Source organism: Mauremys reevesii, linkage group 15, assembly GCF_016161935.1.
Source record: "Mauremys reevesii isolate NIE-2019 linkage group 15, ASM1616193v1, whole genome shotgun sequence".
NCBI classification, from domain to species: Eukaryota; Metazoa; Chordata; order Testudines; family Geoemydidae; genus Mauremys; species Mauremys reevesii.
In genome coordinates, this window is record NC_052637.1 from 6,090,266 (window position 1) to 6,113,072 (window position 22,807).

General features: G+C 52.9%; 2 protein-coding genes across 3 annotated transcripts in view; both read right to left on the reverse strand.

Moving 5' to 3' along the window:
* Nucleotides 1–22,807, reverse strand: part of LOC120383937 (E3 ubiquitin-protein ligase TRIM39-like) — a 961,691-nt gene that overhangs the window by 358,132 nt on the left and 580,752 nt on the right. The gene's annotated exons all lie outside the window — the stretch shown is intronic.
* Nucleotides 368–22,807, reverse strand: part of LOC120383917 (butyrophilin subfamily 1 member A1-like) — a 58,443-nt gene continuing 36,003 nt past the window's right edge. The window contains exons 4-8 of one of the 2 annotated variants that reach the window (XM_039502241.1): nt 19,649–19,930; nt 17,735–17,851; nt 7,793–7,813; nt 7,665–7,691; nt 368–1,276 (exon numbers count right to left, since the gene is read on the reverse strand). In XM_039502241.1, the coding sequence (XP_039358175.1) occupies nt 717–1,276; nt 7,665–7,691; nt 7,793–7,813; nt 17,735–17,851; nt 19,649–19,930 (1,007 nt within the window). In that variant the 3' untranslated portion in view covers nt 368–716. The remainder of the gene's footprint in view (nt 1,277–7,664; nt 7,692–7,792; nt 7,814–17,734; nt 17,852–19,648; nt 19,931–22,807) is intronic. The other variant, XM_039502243.1, reaches the window with a different exon arrangement.

Consider the following 22,807-nt stretch of genomic DNA (forward strand, 5'->3'; position numbering starts at 1 on the left):
ATATATTGCTTAATTAATTATATCATTTTAACCTATTAATTTTCAAAGATGTACTGCAGGAGGTGGGTGTATGTGCCCTGCCTGACAGGGAGAACCAGTCAAGACAATAAAGGGGGTGAGAGGGAAACAGAGAGAGCAGCTGCACATGTGTGTAGTTGTGATGTTTATAACACATGTACGTTGTAACTGAACAACCCAGTCTGAGAATTTAATACTTTAAGATAAATATTTTGCATTTCTTGTATTCCACAGTTGAAATACAAATGACATTATTTAGAGAAGTTAAACTTCAATATAGATTAGATGGAAGAATAAAAAAATAAATAATGTAAATAATTCCATTTCTAAAAATGTTTACATGCTTGTTTTTGAAGTACTGTTTAAATGTAAATTAAAATATTATTGTATTTACACCTTGTTACAATATTTTCTAAATCTTTTTTTCTTTCATATTTTACATTGAGATCTCATTGTAGAAAATTCTGACAGGGGTAAATGTCTCTCATCCACAACTATCTACTACCCCTGGGGCAGGGGATGGGGAAGGTGAGGCCTGGGGGTTCCCAGGTGTCCAGTTTTTTACTCCAGTTGAAAAGGGAAACTGGCAGCGTCTGGTCAGCACAGAAAGTCCAGTTGCTGCAGTAACTGACCCCCACCACTGGGGGCGGGAAGAGCAGCAGGGCTGGGAGGGGCCAGTCCGTGCCGCGGGGTCACTGTCAGGGACAGAGATTCCCTCTGGCCTGAGCTGGGACAGGGCAGATTATCAAGGGAGCCGCGTTTGTCCCCCCAGCGTTGTTACAGGGACTGAAATAAGGGCGGAGCTTCCCGGAGAAGGTGCCAGTGAAAGTGAAGAGATGGGACCTGTCAGTCACACTGTAAAACGAGACCTCGCCCGCCTCATAGTCCAGGAAAATCCCCACCCGGCTGGGCCTGATGTTCACGGGGAGGGGGGTCGCGGGGGAGGTGAGGGCCTTGTATCGCCCACCCCTCAGCCACACGACCCAGTATCCATTCCCAGGTGTGAGTGTGAACTCCCCCTTCCTGCTCACAGATTCCCTACAAACCCCCAGAGTCCATCTCGTCTTGTCTCCCACCTCCACCTCCCAGTAACGCTTCCCGCCCGCGAACCCCTCAGTGCCCAGGACACAGGGACAAGGATCAAATCTCTCAGGGTTGTTGGGCAGATCCTGGCATTTGTCTCCGAGTCTCACACGTTTCCGATCCTCAGACAGGAGTAGCCAGGGATTTGCCGTGTCTGGAGCCAGAGTCACGTCCACTGGGGAGAGAGTCACAGAGTCAGGGCTGGGGGCAGGGGCTGGTCACTGGGATAAAAGGGAAATAAACCTGTGTCCTGTTCAGCACTGGGGGGGGGGGTTGTGGCCTGAGGGGAGTCAGGGCCCCTCTGCCTGGAGGAGACAATGAGGGGGAAGGGCAGGAGGAGCGGGGGCTCAGAAGGTGTCAGGGGAGGCGGGGAGGGGAGGTGACAGACTGATGCTGGGAGAGGAAAGGGGAGGGGAGGCGACAGGAGCAGAGGGGGACATGGGGTGGGGCAGGCACAAGGGCTATGGGGTGATAAGGGAAGGGAGGGGCACCAGGAGGACAGGGGTGTGAAGGGAAGGGCAGGTTCCAGGGAGTTGCAGGGGTGGGGAGGGGTGGGCACCAGGGCAGAAGAAAGGGATGGACCCCAGGGGGCACAGGGAAGCAAGGGAAGGGGCAGGCACCAGGGGGCAGAGGGGGGTGAGGGACTGAAGAAGCTCAAATGGGCCAGAGGAAATCAAGGGCAGGGTGAGCTGCCAGGGGGTGAGATGAGCAGTGGGGGAGGTGGAACCATGGTGGGGGGAGCGAATGAACAGGCACTGGTGCCAAAGGGGCAGAATGGGGGGTGAGGGAGCAGGTGAGCAGAAGGGGGGCAGAGAGAGGGGTGTGGAGAAGGGCAGGCCCTAGGGGGGCAGATCCATGTGCAGGGAGATGTGGGCACCAGGGGGGCAGAGGGAGGATAAAGGAAGGGTGGGGCCCAGGGGCTAGGAGAGGGTGAGGGGAGGGGTGCGGCAGTGCTGAGGTGAGGGGAAGGGCTGAGACCAGGAGTCCTAAAGGGGGGTGAGGGAAGGGACTTGCACCAGGCAAGCAGAGGGGGCAAAGGAAACAGCAGGCACCAGGGAGGCAGATGGGGCCAGGGCAGAGCTGGGATTTGGGGCAGAGGAGGAGCTGGCACCAGGGGACTGGAGGAGTGGTGAGGGGTGCAGGTGTCCTGGAGCCACAGGGGGAGGGAAGGGGCAGGGTGAGAAATAAGGAGAAGGTGGCATGGGGGATGGTGGCAGAGGGGCGAGAGGAGAGCAGGGTCAGTGGGGCAGAGGGTGGTGAGGGGATGGGCACCATGAAGGAAGGGGACAAGGGGAGGGTCAGGTGTTGGGGGCAGGAGGAGGGAAGGGGAGGCAGCAGAAGGGGCGGGGAGGGAAGGGCAGGTGCCAGGGGATTGAGGGGTTGAGCAGAAGGGCAGGCACAGGGAGGGCAGAGGAGGAGGGAGAAGCATCAGGGAGCAGAGCGGGGTGAGAGGCAGGGCTGGTGGGTAGAGGGAGGTGCTAGGGGAGGGGATTGGGGAGAGGCAGGTGCCAGGGGGTCAGAGTGGGGCTAGAGGAGGGGTGGGCACAGGGGGGTGAGGGAAGGGGCGGGTGCCAGGGGTCAGAGAGGGTGGGGAGAGGGGCAGGTGTCAGGAGGGCTGAGGGGAGTAAGAAGGGCAAAAGCCAGGACAGCATAGGAGGGTGAGGGGAGGGGTGGGAGACATGGCACAGAGGAGGGAAAGGGGAGAGGTGGATGCCAGGACATAGCGGGAGTGTGAAGTGATGGGTGGGCTCCAGGGTGCAGAGGATGTTTGGGGGAGAGGGGCAGATGCCAGGATGGCAGGGGGAGAAGGGAGGGGCTGTCCCAGTGGGGCAGAGATGGGTGGAGGGTAGGGGCATGTGCCAGGGAGGCAAAATAGGAGTAGAGGGGCAGGGGCTCAGGGGAGCAGAAAGGGAGTGAGAAGAGACGGAGGGATGTTGGTGAGGGGTCAGAATAGACGCAGGGTCCAGGGTCCCTCACAGGGGTGGGGGAAGGGCAAGGGAGGGGCAGGAGCTAGAGAGGTGGGAGGGAGAGCCAGGCCCCAGGGAATCTCTGTTGCTTTGGGGCCATGTTTCTCGCTCAGAGCAGGTCGGTGCTGTCCCCACACACACTGGGGGTGCAGCCCTGCCCCAGGGGGAGCAGCTGGGACTCTCCATGCTGGCAGGCCCCACGGGCCCCACCTTCCAGCCAGGAAAACCCCACAGCCAGCCCCTCCCCTTGCCCGGCCCAGCCCCACCCCCACGGGGGCAGTTGTCTGGATTGGGCTCACTTGGGGGGCATTACAGTGGAAGATTCTGGGGGGGGGGGTATAAATGTGTACTAATGGGCTGTTGCTAATGAGGTCAGGGCAGTGGGGAGGGGAGGGGGCATTTCCCCACTTACTGCCCCCTCCATCTGGGAGAAGCTGCACTGGGGACCAGTCCCAGTTCACAGCTGCACAGCGCATCTGCACTAGGGGTTTGCACCGGTGCAGCTACATCAGTGCAAGGAAACCCCGGCAGACATGGCTGAGACACTGCTGTGCCAGGGGCCGTAACCCCTCCCCTCACTGGGGTTATGGATCAATAATTACAGGGTCACTGGAGCAGGGGAGCTGGACTCTGGGCTTCCAGGTTGGGGCCTGACCCACTGGGCTGCAGAGTCATTCTCACTCCCACGCTCTGCCCCAGGGCCCATGGCAGTGTTGAGACACAGTGGGACGTCATCAGACACCTGGAGCCCAGCGGGTCGAGCTCTCATGGCATCACACGGGGGGGATTGAACCTGGGGCTCCCAGCTGAGGGCGCAGCCACTGGGCTAAAGGCTACAAGGGAAGTGACAGCACCTTTTTCTCTTAATTGAAACCAGTCAGCGAACCCGACACGGATTCACGAATAGTTTCTGTTGACCCAAAATATAATTTTGCAGTAAATAAACTATTTGTCGAAAACATTTCACCCAGCTCCACTGCAAACCTGTCTGAGCAACTTAGGAGTCCCAATCCCAGTGACTTGCAAGGAGAGACTGTCAACATCCCCAGAAACGCAGTTACAGGCAGGCCAGGCTCAGGACAGCAGCGATGAAACACTCCAGAGCTGCTGGTTAATTTGCCCTTTGCAGACAAATGCCCCCTGGGCCCCTGATCTCACCCGCACAAATCAGGCTGAAAAATGGAGACTTGGCTCCAGCCTGAACTCTCTGCCCAAAGCCATTTGTCCCATGGACGCTGCTAGCGGCACAGACCCTCTGCAGCTGCACCTGGGCATCTCCCAGAGCGGATAATGGGCATAGAGACCCTCTCAGAGCCCCAGGAGCTCAGGTGTCTCCATCCAAGGACTGTGCCAGCCACCTCCCTTGATCTCATTAACCAGCCCTGGGACAGACCCGCTGGGAACTTTCACACCCAGACTCTGGAGACACTTTGGGTCCTTCTACACAGCCTGCAGCAGCGAGTCTTGGAAAAGGGTGGACAGATTCAGGCTTGCGGGGCTCCTTCTTTGGAATTAAAAATAGCCGCAAAGATTTTCAGGTTCTGGCTGGAGCCCAGGCTCTGAAGCTCAGGGTGGAGCCAGGTCTGCCCCTCACAGTGCAAGAGGGGACATTGTCTGTGTCCACATCCCCTTTACCCCCTTCTGCGGATGGGGAACAGCAGCCCCAGGGCCCCTCCCTTCACCCCCAGGGCAGGGGAGTGAGAGCCCTCAGCCTCCTGGGCAGTGGGGCCTCCCCGCACAGGTTCCTGGGTGAGTGTGAAACTGTCTCCACTCAGAGATCTCTGTGCACCTGGCAAATACACAGATGTGCCCATGGATCAGGATCCAGGATGGTGCTCTCCCCCGGAGTGATGGAAGCTCCCTCAAAGTAGAGGGGTCACCCACTCGTGCCAGCCCTTCTCCCTGAGCTCCTGTCCCCTGCACCCCTGAACCCTCACTCTCACATTGCCCCTCCTTCCTGAGCCCCTGCCTTCACCCCACCTCTTCCCCACACCCTGACCCCCTGGTCTCTCCTCTCGGCCCCCTCCCCCCTCGTCGCTCACCCTTACAGCTGGTAAAAAGTGGGAGGGAACAGCCCTCCCATTGGTAAAAGTGATGGGGCCATGGCCCTTGGCCCCCCTCTTCTAGTGCCCCTTACTCACCCACTTCCACCCCAGGAGGAGAGGGGGCTTGGGGCAGTGTCAGTGAGTTCAGTGCTGGCGATACGAGTGGGGTTTACATGCCGGCTGCTGGAGCTCTGTGTATCGAGGGTACTAGGACATCACAGCAGCTGTGTCAGCCCCCCACTGTCCTGCCAACATGGCTCAGCTCTGACACCTGCTGGAGCCTCTCCCTGGGGAGGAACTGTCCATGGGGCCTGTTCAGGCAGTGGAAGTAGAGGAAGAACTGACAGGGATTTCAATGCACGACAATCTCTGTTAGCAAGAGTCAGGCTGGCTGTAACCCTAATAACGCGAGATTTGTAGAAGCGAGGATTGTGTGAGGCGAGTGGGAAAGAACTGTGGGAGAAGTTGTTGCGACCCTGTGTCAATAATGAGGAATGTAGACTGGTGTCTAAATAGAAGTGAGAAAAATAAGATACCAAGATGGCCTATGTATAAACAAAATGCAGCTGTTGCCTATTGTTGTCTGTAACAAAAGGTATAAATGCTGCTGTAATTGTTTACCTGGAGAGGCCTGCCTAGGAGGGGGAAACCCTGTGTCCTAGTGCTCTCCCTCCCTCTTTGCAATTACTTGAGAATAAATAAAGTATTTGATTTTGCTGCACCCCATCAAAAAGTGAGAACTGTTTTTCTCCGACAAGGCCTTGTCCTCCCTGCGGAGATGGCTGGTGAGGCTGCTGTTAAGGTGAGTTACGATGTGAGCTCCTGTCTGCTGGGAACTGGACTCTGAGCCTGGGCTGGGATCGGTGACTGGGGAGTGAAAGGCCCCAGTTGCCCTCACTGCCCCCCTGAGCCAGCTGGTTCCCATTTCCCCCCACAGTGCGACACCAGCGATGCTCAGGCTTGGTGACACCCCCAGTGCCCCCTGTGGGCAGGGAAAGGGCCTGTCCAAGGAGCAACTGCAACCAATGGGAGCTGCAGGGGCAGCGTCTGCAGGTACGAGGGTGGCACGCAGTGTCCCTGGCCACCCATGCACCTAGGGGGAGCAGGGACCTGGCGGACACTTCCTGGGAGCCGTGGTAAGTGCTGCTGGGACCCTGAATCCCCTTATGCACCCCTCTCACATCCCAACTCCCTCCCAGTGTCCACTCCCCTCACCCAACCCAACCCCCCAACCCCTTGCCACAACCCAGAGCCCCTTCCTTCACCCAAACCCCTCATCCCCAGCCCCACTCCAGAGCCCACACCCCTCCCTCACTCTGAACCCCTCAGCCCCAGCCCAGCCCCCACCACACCCCAACCCCTGCCCCAACCAAGATCCCCTTCCTTCACCCCAAAGCCCACATCCCCACCCCCAACCCAGAGCCCTCATCACCTCCCACACCCCAATCCCTCCGCCCCAGCCCGGAGCCCCCTCCTTCACCCCACACCCCTCATCCCCAGCCCCACTACAGAGTCCATACCCTCTCCTTCACTCTGAACCCCTCAGCCCCAGCCCAGACTCCCCTCCCACACCCCAACCCCTACCCCAACCCACAGCCCTTTACTTTACCCCAAACCCCTCATCTCTGGCCCCACCCCAGAGCCCTCATCACCTCCCACACCCCAAACCCCTGACCCAGCCCAGAGCCCCTTCCTTTACCCCAAACCCCTCATGGTGGTGTACATGAAGCAGGCAAATTTCCTGTTTTGTTGCACCTCAGAGGTGGTGACCCTAACAGGACCCCCAGCGGTCTTTGTGTAACTGCCCTGGGTGCCCCTCTCCCTCCCAGCTCTGTGCAGTAGGATATCCCGGAGTGCATGGACCCCTGGGCCAGCGGTGCTGCAGTGTGTGTGCATGGCCCCTGGGCTCTCCGATCCCTGTTGGAGCTGCCCAGACTCTCCCAGCATGCACCAGGGCACACAGACAGTCAGGCTGCAGGCTGGGTACAAACACACACACACAGCTCAGCCACAGCTGTGAGGCAGAAAAGTTGCCGCGGGGGCACAATTTGTTGCAACTGGGTCAGGGGAGCATCACAAGCTGGTTATAAAAACCTGTCTGCCCTTGCAGTGGGGATAGGACCTTCCTCACCCCAGATCCAGGGGGACACTGAAAAGCTCCTGTCTGGGCCTGTTACGCTAGAAGGAAATTGTGGGCTAAAGCCTGGTCTGAGCATAGAAACCCTGCTGCTGGGAGGAGAGAACTGAGCAGTTCAGTACAAATGATGGCCAGATAAGAATGTCCATCCTGCAGAACCCAGGTACTGCCCTGAAAAGGTGACACCGGGGGCAGCATTCCCTCACCAATCAGCCCTTTCCCAAAGGGAGCAGGTCCCTGCTCTGCAATAAACCTGGGGTGTCACCTGCCCCTTTCCATCTTCCCCCCAGTGACATTGCTGTTTCCAGCCTATTGAACGTCATAGGAAAATGCTCTGTACAGGGAAAGGAGCAGAGAGCTCCCAGGGGGAGGTGAGTCTCATCATGGATAAAACATCAGTGGTATGTACAGTACCTGCGTAGATCTGGGCACGTCTCCACCCTGCAACCAAACACAGACAGAGGGGTGAGAACTCCCCTGAACACCAACACATTGAGCAGGAGACAATGTCACAGGGTGATACTGGGGGGAATGGAACTTACTGAGCTCAGCCTGGAGTTTGTCTGAAAATAAAACCAAGAGAAATGAGTCAATACCACATAAAGTGACCAGATGTCCCGATTTTATAGGGACAGTCCTGATATTTGGGGCTTTGTCTTATACAGACACCTATTACCCCCCATCCCTCCTGATTTTTCACACTTGCTGTCTGGTCACCCTAATATCACATTATCTTGCAGAAGAGAAGTGATTCAAAAAGACTTTAAGGAAGGAAGTTAAAATCCTTAGACTCAGCCTGGAGGCTACATCAGCAACCAGAGCCTGGCACCTCCTGAGCAGCAAAGGAATCAGCAAGGGGAGAAATATTGTAACCCCACCCGGCTAGGTGCAGGAGGTTGTTAGATCCAAGCAGGGATCCCTCAGCAAATGGAAAATATTAACCCTGTGATGCCAGCAGAAAGGAACATTGAGTGCATCTGGTGACATGCATGATGGGAATTAGGAGGCTAAATGGAATTAGCAGAGTGAACAGCCAGAGAGATAAAACAAATTCCAGGGAATTATTTCAATCCATCAGTATCAGGAAGCCTGTGAGAGAATCGATGGGTCCCCTGGATCAGCAGGGGGAAAAGGGAGCTATTGGGGAGGGTAAGGACAATGCTGAGAGACTGACTGGTTTCTTTGCATCAGTTTTCACCACAGAGAATGTTGGGGAGAGACTTGTCCTGGAGCTGCTCTGTTCAGGAAATGAATATCAGGGATTGAGGTGCGAAGAGGAGATTTGGAACAACTGATAAGTTAAAGAGCCAGCAACCACCAAGAGCAGCATAGATCCCTGCCAGGTGGCAAACACCTAAAAGTTCTGAAATGACGTCAGACAATAAGGCTGACCTGCTAACAATAATACGCTTCTCTCATAAAAATCAGCTGCACTCCCGGAGATTCAGAGGACTGGGAATGTTGTCCCCAGCTTTAAAAATTTGGCTGGAGTAATTTTGAGAATTACAGTCCAGTGAGCCTTACCTCAGTGCCTGGTAAACTATCTGAAACAAGAACTAAACCAGAATTCTAAATCTACTGTATGAGAATGACGGGAAAAAGTCCAACCAGCACAGCTGGAAAAGAAAACTGAGGGTATGTCTACACTTAAATCCCTACGGCAGTGCAGCTGCACCACAATTACTGTGGGGCTTTAGCATAGACACTACCTATGCTGAGGGGAGGGATTCTCCCATCATGATTGGAAACCCACCTCCCCCAAAGTCAGTAGCTAGGCTGATTCTTCTGTTGACCTAGCACTGTCTACACCAAGGGTTAGCTTGGTAAATATAAACTATATCTCTCAGGGGTGTGGATTCATACTCCAGAAAAACATAACTATACCAGTATAAATTCCTAGAATAGACTACGCTTGTGTCTCACTAATCTATGAAATGTCAGTGAGTTTGTCAGTACAGTATGGCACAAAGGAGAACCCAATGGCATAACTGATGTGGACTTTCAAAGTCTTTGAAAAAGTTCCTCACAAAAGGTTATTAAGGAAACTAAGGCTGTCTACACTACCACTTATGGCTGCAAAACTTATGTGACTTAGGCCTGGTCTACACTAGGAGATTATGTCGAATTTAGCAGCATTAAATCGAATTAACCCTTCACCCGTCCACACAACAAAGCTATTTAGTTCGACATACAGGTCTCGTTCGTTCAATTTCTGTACTCCTCCCCGACAAGGGGAGTAGCGCTAAATTCGACATGGCCGAATTAGGGTAGGTGTGGATGGAATTCGACGCTAATAGCTCCGGGAGCTATCCCACAGTGCACCACTCTGTTGACGCTCTGGACAGCAGTCCGAGCTCGGATGCTCTGACCAGCCACACAGGAAAAGCCCCGCGAAAATTTGAATTCCTTTTCCTGTCTGGCCAGTTTGAATCTCATTTCCTGTTTGGACATCGTGGCGAGCTCAGCAGCACTGGCAGCGATGCAGAGCTCTCCAGCAGAAGTGTCCATGCAATCTCAGAATAGAAAGAGGGCCCCAGCATGGACTGATCGGGAAGTCTTGGATCTGATCGCTGTGTGGGGCGATGAGTCTGTGCTTTCGGAGCTGCGCTCCAAAAATCGGAATGCGAAGATCTACGAGAAGATCTCCAAAGCCATGACAGAGAGAGGATACAGCCAGGATGCAACGCAGTGCCGCATGAAAATCAAGGAGCTGAGACAAGGCTACCAGAAGACCAAAGCGGCAAACGGACGCTCCGGATCCCAGCCCCAGACATGCCTCTTCTACGAGGCACTGCATTCCATTCTAGGTGCAGCCGCCACCACTACTCCACCACCGAACGTGGACTCTGAGGATGGGATAGTGTCGACGGCCGGTTCCTCGGAGATGTTCGCGGATGGGGAAGATGAGGAAGGAGATGAGGAGGACGAGGCAGTCGACAGCGCTTACAACGCTGATTTCCCCAAGAGCCAGGATCTCTTCATCACCCTCACGGAGATCCCCTACCAACCCTCCCCAGCCGTTATCCCGGACCCTGAATTAGGGGAAGGATCAGTCGGTAAGTGCTTTAAACATGTAAACATTTATTTTTAACAGAACAGGAATATTAACTATGTGAAAAGAAGGTCAATATATACAGGGATAGAACAGAAATCCTCATGGGAGATCTCCACAAAGCTCTCCTGGAGGTAATTGAAAAGCCTCTGCATGAGGTTCCTGGGGAGAGCGGCTTTATTGCGTCCTCCGTGGTAGCACACTTTTCCACGCCAGGCTATCATCAGGTACTCGGGTATCATTGCCTCGACGAGCATGGCGGCATAGGGCCCTGGTTTTTGCTGGCTTTCATGCAGCATGCGGTCTTTATCTGTATGACTGATCCTCATCAGGATGATCTCGCTCACGGTGGCCTGCTTTGAAGTAGGGGAATGTTAGTATTGGGACTGCTTGCCTGTTCCTTTACATAACTATAACCGGCGGTTTACAGCCACGTGGTGGAGGCAGGAGAGGGCCAGCATACAGGGCTCTTTCCCGGGGACAGCTGTGAGGGGGTGGGACAGGGGCAGAGTTCATGCTTTCCGGATTGCCAGCAGCAGGAACTGGCCAACGCTAGGAGCATTGCTTTGACCGTGAAAGGAGGGCACTGCTATAAATTAAGTTTTAAGCAGCCAAAAGTCTACGGCTTACCATGTCTGCCTACTACATGAATTCTGCTGTCCTGCCCCGCTTGTCTGATCTCCAGTGCAAGACCCCAGGCACTGAATGCGAAGGCCGAAAATTCGAACTTGTCCTGAGTGCGCATGAGATAGGTGCTGTGCATGGTCTTGTTCACAGAGACTGACTAGACTATGTTCATTTTTCGCAAAAATGTATCTTTGTAAGGAATTCACTCCCTTTTTCCCATCACACAGCTGCGACTGTCTCCCGACCTACCCCGGTATCCCCCTCACAGAGGCTGGTGAAGATTAGGTGGCGAAAGAAAAGGACATGGGACGAGATGTTCTCTGAACTTATGGGCTGCTCCCGAGCCCAGGCGGCCCAGCAGACCCAGTGGAGGGAGAACATGTCGCAGTACCAGCGCTCACACAGTGAACAGGAGGACAGGTGGCGGCAGGAAGACCAGCAGGCGACTCAAACGCTGCTTGGACTAATGAGGGAGCAAACAGACACGCTCCGGCGCCTTGTGGATGTTCTGCAGGACCGGAGGCAGGAGAACAGAGTCCCACTGCAGTCTCTCTCTAACCGTCCTCCCCTGCCACAAAGTCCCATACCTACCTCACCCAAAGTACCAAGAAGGAGTGGCGGCAGAGGCCGTGAAAACTGTCACTCCACCCCTGCAGAGTGCTCAACTACAAAAAAGCTCTCATTCCCAAAATTTTGATAAGTCCTTTCCTTCCCGCCTCACCCAAGCCCCCGTCCCAGTTTCATCCCCTAACTGTCTAGTTGATAATAAAAAATACTTTTCTGTTAATTACTGTTTCCGTCATGTTCTTTTAGAGGAGACTGTGTTTGAAGGGGGAAAGGGGGTTGGTAATTGGACAGGACAGTCACCTTTACCAGGGTACAGACACGGGGGCAGGTTCAGCAGCAGGTCACACACACAGTGCAGTCACTAGGCACCCTGGTCAGTCTGGGAGGTGGTTTTCATGTTCTGTGTGAGGGGGGCTACGTGACTTTGTGGCGGGGGAGGGCGGTTAGAGATCTTATGCAGCGGTCCTTATCCTGGATCACAGAGCCATGCAGCAGGGGATCTGTAACCGTCCTCCCCCCCACAAAGTCACATAGCCCCCACACACAGCGTCCCGAAAAGGAGGGGTGGCAGGCTCCATTGAAACAACCAGTTCCCCACTGTGGACCGCTCTAGGAGCAGGAGCCTGTCATTCCTCAAGTTTAGAAGCGGTCTTTACATCACTACACACCCTACCCATCACAGTCTGCGTCCCTGTTTCAACCCTTTACCGCAAAATCAGTAATAAAGAAAATGGTGTTAATTAACAAAGTTCCATGTATTTTATTTTTAAACATGTGTTGGAAGCGGGGGAACGGGGGGAACAGGGTATGTAACTGCAGAGGATAGTCAACATTAACTGGGTAAAGAAACGGGGGCAGGTTCAGCTTCTCTGTAAACAAACTTAATAGTCACAGGTTACCCTGCTGACTGAGGAACCTAGCTTTCAAAGCCTCCCGGATGCACAGCGCTTCCCACTGGGCTCTTCTAATCGCATGGCTGTCTGGCTGGGCGTAATCAGCAGCCAGGCTATTTGCATCAACTGCCCATCCCGCCATAAAGGTCTCCCCCTTGCTCTCACAGAGATTGTGGAGCACACAGCAAGCTGCAATAACAATGGGGATATTGGTTTCACTGAGATCTGAGCGAGTCAGTAAGCTTATCCATCTCCCCTTGAGACGTCCAAAAGCACACTCCACCACCATTCTGCACTTGCTCAGCCGGTAGTTGAAGAGCTCCTTGTCACTGTCCATGGCGCCTGTATAGGGCTTCATGAGCCAGGGCATGAGCGGGTAGGCTGGGTCCCTGAGGATCACTATAGGCATCTCCACATCCCCAACAGTTATTTTGTGGTCCGGGAAGAAAATACCTTCCTGCGGCGTCTAAACAGACCAGAGTTCCTGAAAACACGTGCGTCATGAACCTTGCCCGGCCATCCAACGTTGATGTTGGTAAAGCGTCCCCTATGGTCCACCAGTGCTTGCAGCACCATTGAAAAGTAGCCCTTTCAGTTAATATACTGGCTGGCCTGGTGGTCCGGTCCCAGGATAGGGATGTGAGTTCCATCTACGCCCCACCGCAGTTTGGGAATCCCATCATGGTGAAGCCATCTATGATGACCTGAACGTTTCCCAGGGTCACTACCTTTGAGAGCAGTAGCTCAACGATTGCGTTGGCTATTTGCATCACAGCAACCCCCACGGTAGATTTGCCCACACCAAAGTGGTTTGCTACTGACCGGTAGCTGTCTGGCATTGCAAGTTTCCAGAGGGCTATGGCCACTCGCTTCTGCACAGTCAGGGCTGCTCGCATCCGGGTGTCCTTGCGCTTCAGGGCAGGGGACAGCAACTCACACAGTTCAAGGAAAGTTCCCTTACGCATCCTAAAGTTTCGCAGCCACTGTGATTCATCCCAGACCTGCAGCACTATGCGGTCCCACCAGTCCGTGCTTGTTTCCCGGGCCCAGAATCGCTGTTCCACAGCATGAACATGACCCATTGCCACCATGATGTTCACGGCGCGGGGTACCGTGCTTTGTGAGAGGTCTGTGCCACTCTCTGACTTCATGTCCTCACCGCGCTGCCGTAGCCTCCTCGCCCAATTTCTCAGCATCTGACTGTGAAAAAGGTGGACGATAAGGTGCGAGGAGTTGACAACGGCCATAACTGCAGCTATGATCGCAGCGGTCTCCATGCTCGCTGTGCTGTGGCGTCCGCGCTGTCACTCACCAGAAAAGTGCGCGAACTGATTGCCCGCCAGCGCTTTCAGGGAGGGAGGGCGGGAGTGATGGTTGAATGATGACAGTTATCCAAAACCACCCTCGACACATTTTTCCCCCAGCAGGCATTGGGGGCTCGACCCAGAATTCCAATGGGCAGCGGGGACTGCAGGAACTGTGGGATAGCTGCCCACAGTGCACCGCTTCCAATGTCGACGCTTGCCCCGTTACTGTGGACTCACAAAGTCGAATTACTGTCCTTAGTGTGGATACACACGTTCGACTTTGTAATATCGGTTCCACAAATTCGATTTAAGTAGAGTCGAATTACTCTGGTAATGTAGACATACCCTTAGAGGTGTGAACATTCCACCCCCTGAGCAACATAGGTTATACTGGCATAAGTGTTAGAGTGCACAGCGCTATGTCAGTGAGAGAAACTCTCCTGCCCACATAGCTACCACCGCCCGCTGGACGAGAATCATTATGCCGATGGGAGAACTCTCTCCTGTTGGCACAGAGTGGCTCCACTAGAGATCTTACAGTGCCCCGGCTGCATCGGTTCAGCTGTAGCGTTATAAGCTCTGTAGTGCAGACATAGCCTAAGTCATCATGGGGTGAGGGGTAAAGTGTTGTCCTGGATCAGAAACCAGCTAAATGAGAGAAAACAAAGAGCAGGAATAAATGGTCCATTTTCATATGGAAAAAGGTTAGCAGTGGGGAGCCTCACAGTCAGGTATTATGATGGGTGTTTAGTCTATTTCAGTGGTCCTCAAACTGTGGGTCAAGACCCCAAAATGGGTTTGGACCGTGTTTTAATGGGGTCGCCAGGGGTGGCTTAGAGTTGCTGGGGCCTGGGCCCGAAGCCCGAGTCCCACCACCTGGGGCTGAAGCCCGAGGGCTTCAGCCCTGGGCACTGGGGCTCAGATTACAGGCCTCCTGTCTGGGATGCAAGCCCTTGGGCTTCAGCTTTGGCCCTGCCCCCAACCCCTGCCAGGGGGCAGGGCTTGGGCAGGCTCAGGCTTTGGTCCCCCATCCTGGGGTCGTGTAGTAATTGTTGTTGTCAGAAGGGGGTTGCGGTTCAATGAAGTGTGAGAGCCCCTGGTCTGTTTATCAGTGACTTGGAACAAAGCATAAGCCCTAAAGTGGCAAAATGTGCAGCTAACACACAATGATTTCGGTTACCAAAGATGTCTGAGTTATTTCAGAGGCACCAAGCTTGGATAACCTGACGGCTGATGAAATTCAGTGTTGATGAATGGGAGGTAACGCACATTACAAGGATAATCAGACCTGCGCACGCAGGTTATTGGCTTTAAAATACTCAGGAAAAAGACCTGGGCAGCCCTGTGGACACCTCTGCTCAATGTGATCTAAACTCTCAGGGTCAGATTCTGTGCTCAGAACCTGCAGCCCAGGGGCACTTGAGGGCTCAGGCAGCTTTAAGCCCTGCCCTGTATCCTCCTGACCTGGGTGCTCTGGATGCCAAAGCAGCCCCCGCTGTAACTCAGGGCTTGTCTGCAGGGCAAAGTAACACCAGTGTAAAATAAGTTGGGCATTTAAACCACTCATGTTATACCAGCGTAATGCTCCATATGATACACTTATTCCATAATAAGAGTGAGTTTTTCTGGCTTAGCTTGTGCCTTTAGTTACAGCAGCTCCCTGGGTGCATATGGGCAGCAGCACGTCCCAGGATCTCTGCAGCACCGTGCGCTGTGGCCCTGCCCCGACACCCCCCTCTTGTTTTCAGGCCCATCTTCCCTACACCCCTACAGCAGGGCTTGTGATCGTCAGAGGGCAGCCCGCAGCTGTTCCCTGCACTGGAAGAATCCTCCTCCAGCTCATCCAGGCCTTCTGGAGCCCCGATACTGGGGCAGAAGGCAGTGGGGCAGCTACCTGTCATCAAATGTTGCTGGGGTCAGGAACAGTGAATTCAATTCCCTCCATCCAAACACAGAGCGACCACTTTTATGCTAAACCAGGAAGGGAGAGAGGAGATACATTTCCCCTCCCCTCCCCCAATACGAAATGCCTCCTGGATAGGAGAGCAAACGCACACACACAAACACACAGCACATGGTCACTGTGGGTGAAATCCTGCCCCTTCCCTCTTTACATGGCTGTGGAAGGGGGGATACCAAGTGAGAGATCCTGTTAAATACTGGACAATGTCTCCAGCAATGAGCCTGGCCCATGTGGGCTGCTAGACAGAGCTGCTCAGCCCCTTCCCCTTCACAGCTCATCTGTGTCAGTGCGACACAGAGAGAGAAAAGGGCAAGAGGTTGGATTTCATTCCATCACGTGTAGGGTGAGGTTCCTATTACTGTTGAACACAGCTCCGCTGTAGTTTTGAGACGGAGAAACAAAGAGCCGGACAAATCAGTCACACAGATAGGTCTGTCTGTGCAGACCTCTGCCCTCTGCGTCCCTGCTGCCTGGGACTGGACTGCAGTGATGGGTGGTTCAACCTGTCCCCACAGGCTGTGGCCTCTATGGGTCGTAGCAGCCGACCCTGCTGCTTGAGTCCTAGACCCACTCACATCAGATATGGCTGTTGTGGGAGGGAAGGTCTCTGTTTATTGAGTTCCCTGTCTGGTGCCCTCTGTGTCCATCCCTTGAATGGCCCCAGCTCCCAACTGTGGGGATGGGGGAGGGAAGAGAGCGATGGGAATGGGACTTTGACCTGGGCTGGATAAGGAACAGGGTCTTGCTGGCTCCATCCTAAACCAGATCCTGATCTTGTGGGTGGTGTCTGCCCCTTGGTCCTAGGGATAACAGGGAAGAGCTCCCCCTAGGGGCTTGGTAAATAGTGGGTGTCCCAGCAAAGAAAGGGGTGGAGGTGCCCTTCCAAAGCTGGATGCTCAGGTCACTATCACTGCTGAGCACAGCCTGAGCAAGAGCATCTTGTGCCCAGTGTGAGCAGCGTGTCAGACCAGCCATGCAAATCCTGAGTGTGTTTGTGTTATTACAGCATCCTAGCCACAGCTCACCAGTACAGCTGGTGCGGGGAATTCTCTGAAAGGCCCAGGGAACAAGACAGTGACAGTTAATTGTTCTGATTGTTTAGTGGTTGGAAATAAGCCCAACATAGCTCTCTCCGGGCATATACATGACTTTTACATACAACTCAAAATGAGTTAATCCCTGTCACCTAAACATGGACACAACCCACATAACGTATCTGTTAAAGCAGGGGTGGGGACCCTTTTTTCTATCAGGGGCCACTGACCCACAGAAAAAAAAATAGCCAGGGGCCATACACAGCCCCACGGGCAGGGGGCGGGGTGTGGAGGCTCAGGATTTCCCCTAGGCTCTGAAGTGGTGCCAGAAATGAGGGGTTCAGAGTGTGGGATGGGGCTTCAGGTTGGGGCAGGGGGTTGAGGTGGAGGAGGAGGTTTGGGGTGCAGGTTCCAGGATGGAGTTTCAGTGTAGGAGGGGGCTCTTTGTTCATTTATTTATAAATGGACACAAATCTGACATCAGGAATTACAACATTCAAAAACCAATAGGAGAACACTTCAATCTCTCTGGACACTCAACAACAGACCTAAAAGTGGAAATTCTCCAACAAAAAAACTTCAGAAACAGATTCCAACGAGAAACTGCAGAACTAGAATTAATTTGCAAACTGGACACCATCAGATTAGGCCTGAATAAGACTGAGAGTGGTTGGGTCATTACAAAACCTAATTTCCTCCTACTGTTACTCACACCTTCTTGTCAACTGTTTGAAATGGGCCACTCTCATTACCACCACAAAAGTGATTTTTCTTCTCTTGGTATCCTACTGTTAATTGAATTGTCTCATTAGATTGACACCCCCACTTGGTAAGGCAACTCCATCTTTTCATGTGCTGTGTATTTATACCTGCTCCTGTATTTTCATGCAATGCATCTGATGAAGTGGGTTCCAGCCCACGAAAGCTTATGCCCAAATAAATGTGTTAGTCTCTAAAGTGCCAAAAGGACTCCTCTTTTTTTTTTTTTTAATCTCTGTTTCTCTCTCGCTCTCACCAAGTTCCCCCCTCTTGTTACTTAACCTTTTGCTCTGTGCTGCCTCCAGAAGCAGTAACTGGCCAGGGGAAGGAGAACAGCCAGGAGAGCCAGGATCACCCCAAGAGCCACCATCCAGGGACTGACTCGCGGGAAAAACAGCTCTGCAAGAGAAAGTACCATTGACTTAGGAGCAAACACGCGCAGAATGAAGGCAGGACCCTGTGACAGTGGTGACTGTGTGACTCGTTAAAAGAATCTCACTGGGAAATATGGCTGCTTTGTGCTTTATTATTAAACCAGCGAGAGCCCAAGCTTTAGCCAGGTTACTGAACATGGTTAATTAATGGGAGGGGGTATGCTGGGGGTAGGGTGCAGCTCCATTATGCCACTTCTATCCCTCACTGACATAAGTTCAGGCATTTCCTACATTGCTTAAGTGATCCCAAAGCTGCAGCCAGTGCAGAGTAGCCCTTAGAATCAGAGAGTTGTGACCAGCTGCCTGACACCCCCGACTCTCTTCAGCCACATGAAAGAATCTGGCCCAAAGTATGTTAATGCAGGATTTTAATAAAAAGAAAAGTTGAGCCTGGAGATTCAGAGTCATAATTCCTCCAGATTCCTCTTCCCTGGGCTTGGAGCAATGGCTGACTAGAGGGTCCTTGCTAAGTGATTAGTGTGATGTTTTGAAGACTGTGTAAAAATTACAAGCTGACACTTGAAATCCTGAGGGGATTCCTGGTCCTACTTGCAAGCTAAGGGACTCTGTAGGGAGCATGCATCTGGGTCCTCTGCAGTTAGTCTGCAAAGAGCCAGCCTAGAGCAGCCTTTCAGGAACAGAATTTATGTTTTGTTTCTAACTCTCCATGTGTGCTGTGAACAATCAGGTAATACTGGGCATATCATAGACTAACCAGCAGTGCAGCACTATGAGACCTCAGACAAATAGTGCTTTACAAATACAACATTCTTACTCTTAGAATGATGAAATATTCATTCGATAGTAACCATGTTATTTGGTAGATAACACATAAAATCACAACCTTTTTTTCTAAAAATTAAGGTGCTCTTAGGTAAGATTTTGTTTCTGCATATTTGGGGCCTGAACTTTTATTGCTGGTATTTTCAGATGTAATCTAAGTAGCAACGCTCAGGCCATATTCAGGGCTCTCTTGTGCTAGTCAGGAAAAGTGACTTTATTACCCAGATTTTCATAAATATTTAGCACCCACAACTCTCACTGAGAACAAAGGAGAATTCCCTCCCCCACCCCCACAGAGAATTGTGATGTTCACAGCGTGTGCGCGTATACACACACACACACACACACACACACACACAAAGTGAGATATAAGCATAAATACTCCTGCTGGAAGGTTGCAGTGTATCATGACTTTATTTCTTAGAATCCAGAATCTGAATACACAAGAACCCCAGAACAGAGAGGGAGGCATCTCCCTAAGGCAGCAGGCACAACTCACCCACCTTGCTCTACGGTGGCTCGTCTATAGGCACAGTTAGTGCGCGGCAGGCTGGGGTGTAAATCCACTGTGCACTGGCCTGCTGCGCACTAACTGGCTGTGTGCACCCTGCTGCACTGCACTAAAAGTTCCCTGGTGCACTTTGATCTGTTCCCGTTTTAAAGTGGGGTAGATCAATGCACAGCATAGAAATGTTAGTGCATGTAGCAGAGTCCAGCCCAAGCTCAGACCATCTATACCACAATTTAACAGGTCCTTAGCCTGAGGCCCTTAGCCTGAGCCAACTGGCCTGGGTCACCAGCAGGTTTTGAATTGCAGTGTAGACATATTCAAAGAGAACTGAGGTTATACAGGACTTTCCAAGACGTGCTCAGCACATTGAAGGTTCAGGCCAATATACTGGAGACACAATGATAAACACTCTCTGCTCATGTCTGCAGCGTCTCAGCCTATCCATGTGCAGCACAGACGGGCACTGACCTGCTATGGAAATCGCTGACTCTCTCTCCTGGTTGAGTCGGGGGGTACTGACAGAGCAGGACACTTTCTGGTTGGACTCTTCAGTTATAACAATGGCAATCTCTGTTTGAAACAGGCCATTGGCCTCTGGGGATATTTTTTCAGAGGCTGATGGTAAGAGCTGCCCCTGGAGATCTCTCCACTGAGCCTTGGGCTCTGGGTACCATCCGGCTGATCGACACACCACCCGGATCCCTCCGTCCTGCTGGCCCTCCACAGAGATGACAGGAGCAGAGCCCAAACCTACAGAAGAAATAAATGAACTTGTGATAATCCTACAGTGCCCAGTAATGAGTCAAACGTTTTATTACTCAGTTATCAAAAGCCATTTCCTATTAAACTGAGAATTGAATGTGAGTCCACAAGTGCAGCTGGTCAGTTAATCGGATCAGATTCCAATTTGATAGAATTAATCTTAATGTCAGGGCTGTTCTATGCACAAACTTGCTCCAGTTTCGTTAAAGTTTTTTTTTTTTTTAAACCAGTGCAAACCCCTGGTGGACACTCTTAAATCAAGAAGGAATCAACTCAAGCTTAATTAATATAAACCATTTCCAAACCATTTAAGAGCGTTCATGTAGGGTTTTGCACTACTTCACTGTAACCAGTTCATGTGTATGTATAGACCAGAGGAGGGCAAACTGCGGCCCCCGGGCTACATCCAGCCCGCGGGACCCTCCTGCCCGGCAGGCTCGCCACCAGCCCCTTCCCCGCTGTTCCCCCTCCCCCACAGCCTCATGCTCTGGGTGGTGGCGCTGTGAGCTCCTGGAGCAGCGCCGCTACAGAGCCTGGCCTGACCCGGTGCTCTGTGCTGCGCGGTGCGTGGCTGGCTCCAGCTGGGCGGCACGGCTGCCTGTCCTGGTGCAGCTGCACCGCCACCCATCGATGCTCCAGGCAGCGCTGTAAGGGGGCAGGGAGTGAGGGAGGAGGGTTGGATAGAGGGCAGGAGCATGTGGGGGGTGGTCAGGGGCTGGGGCAGGGATCCCAGGGGGCAGTCAGGAAGGAGGGGGTTGGATTGGGCGGCAGGGGGCAGTTAGGGGCAGGAGGTCTAGGGGCGGTCAAGGGACAGAGAGCAGGGGGGTGGATAGGGCAGGGGTTCCAGGGGGGCCGTCAGGGAACAGGGGGATTTGGATGGGGCAGGAGTCCTAGGGAGGCAGTTAGGGGGTGAGAAGCAGGGAGGGTCAGAATGGTGGCGGGGGCAGAGCCTCCCCTAACCAGCCCTCCATTCAATTTCTGAAACCCGATGCAGTCCTCAGGCCAAAAAGTTTGCCCGCCCCTGGTATAGACAAACATTAAATTAATTCACTACCAAAAAACTTTGTTACTGGGGAGTCCAGGTTGCCTCGGCTGTGCCTTGTACCCTTCCAGAGCACAGAAGTTGGCAGCAGAAAACTGGACTTCACTGAGAGACAGGAAACACACCCACACTCACACCCACAAAATACAGACATTAGATAACAAAAAATGCAGGATTAAGGTATTGCCTTCTGCCCCAGATCACACTTTTACTGATGAGCTAAACTGAAATAAAATGAACTTAATCTGAATGATCTTAATCCGTCTGGCGGGAGCAGCGACCCATCTTGCTGATGCTTTTGAGTTCATGAATATCGCTTGTGCTGTTCTCTCAGATTAATGCTAGGTTACTTTTATTAAAGAAACTATTTCTATCTCAGACTCTGTGCTGGCAAGAGGGGAAGAATTGCCTCTTAGAAGCACCCAGAGGGTAGAGTGAAATTTTCCCATGTTACTGGGTGGGGGCTCAAGCGGTTTTGTTTATATTGTTGAACAGGAGCCCCCTGGATATTGAACCCAGCCCTTCTTGCTGCCCACTCCAGCTGGCAGAAGGGTTACATTATAATGGTGCTTTTTGATTGTCAGCATAACTTTTGTCAACCAAACTTGGCAGCGTAGACAAGGCCTATTTCAAGCTGGGTCGATTATTTGTTTTGATTTTGATTTTCTTTTTTGAGCTGTAATCTGTATCCAGGAGATAATTCGGAACATGCTGAAACTATATTTGAAAAGAAAATAAATTACACGACAAACACTCGCTGGGAGGGGTGATGGGGATGGAGGAGGAGATGGGAACAGGGGTTGGGTCTGCAGCAAGGCATGTGGGTATTATGGGGAGGGGGAGAAATGGGAATGGGTGGTAAGGGAGGAAAAAAGGGTTGGGGCCTTCTCAGGTAAGGGGAAGGAGGGGGGTGGGAGGTATCTGATATGGTGAGTGTTGGCAGTAGAAGTTGTGGGTTTAGCGGCAGGGACTCTTGTCAGTCCCAAATTCTCCCTTTTCCCATTCTGGGATCTGGGGGACCCCTACCCTTTTGCAGGGATTTGAATTCCTTTTTCTTCCCACTGTATGTCCTGGGATCTGGGAGACCCTGTCACTCTTGGGGTGTCTAACCCCCTCGTATGATCTGTGATCAAGGGCGAGTGGGGTGGGGGCTGAATGTGATGAAAATGTAAACATCTTAAATGCAGGACATGAATAGTTAAAATACACATCACTCCTGTGTGGGGTTGCCAGAGTGTGTGGGGGAGGGGGAGTTGGACTGGGTGGGCCTGCAACATGGCTGGGGTCCTGGGGAAGTCTGGCTGGACCAGGGGCAGGGGGCCCAGCTCGGCCTGGCAGTTGGGGTGAGGAGCCCAGCTCAGTGTGCAGCTCAGGCTACATAACTGAGGGAGTGTGTGGCCCACCAGTCAGCTGCTGCCTGTGACGTGTGCCCCCAGAAACGCAGGGCAGAGGGGAGCTACATGTTGTGGGGGATGGTGGAGAAGGAAACAGACACACCAGTCTCCTCTCAAATGCTTAAAGTAGCCGCTGGGTAATAAAACTGTCCAGGTGTTGGGGCAAGGACCTGGGATGAGATTTCTCTCACCAGCCCTGTTACCAGCTACACACCGCAAACATTGCAAAGCACGACCATTATCCCCACTGCGCTATCACAGAACATACAGGGGGGAGGGGCAGTGAGCAACCACGGAGCAACTCAGTGGCCTAACAGAGTTCCCAGGACTGGGACTATTCCTCACTCTGCCACTGAGCTGCTGGATGACCTTGGGCAACTCACTTCTCTGCTTTGTGCCTCAGTTTCCCATCTGTAAAATGGGGATAAT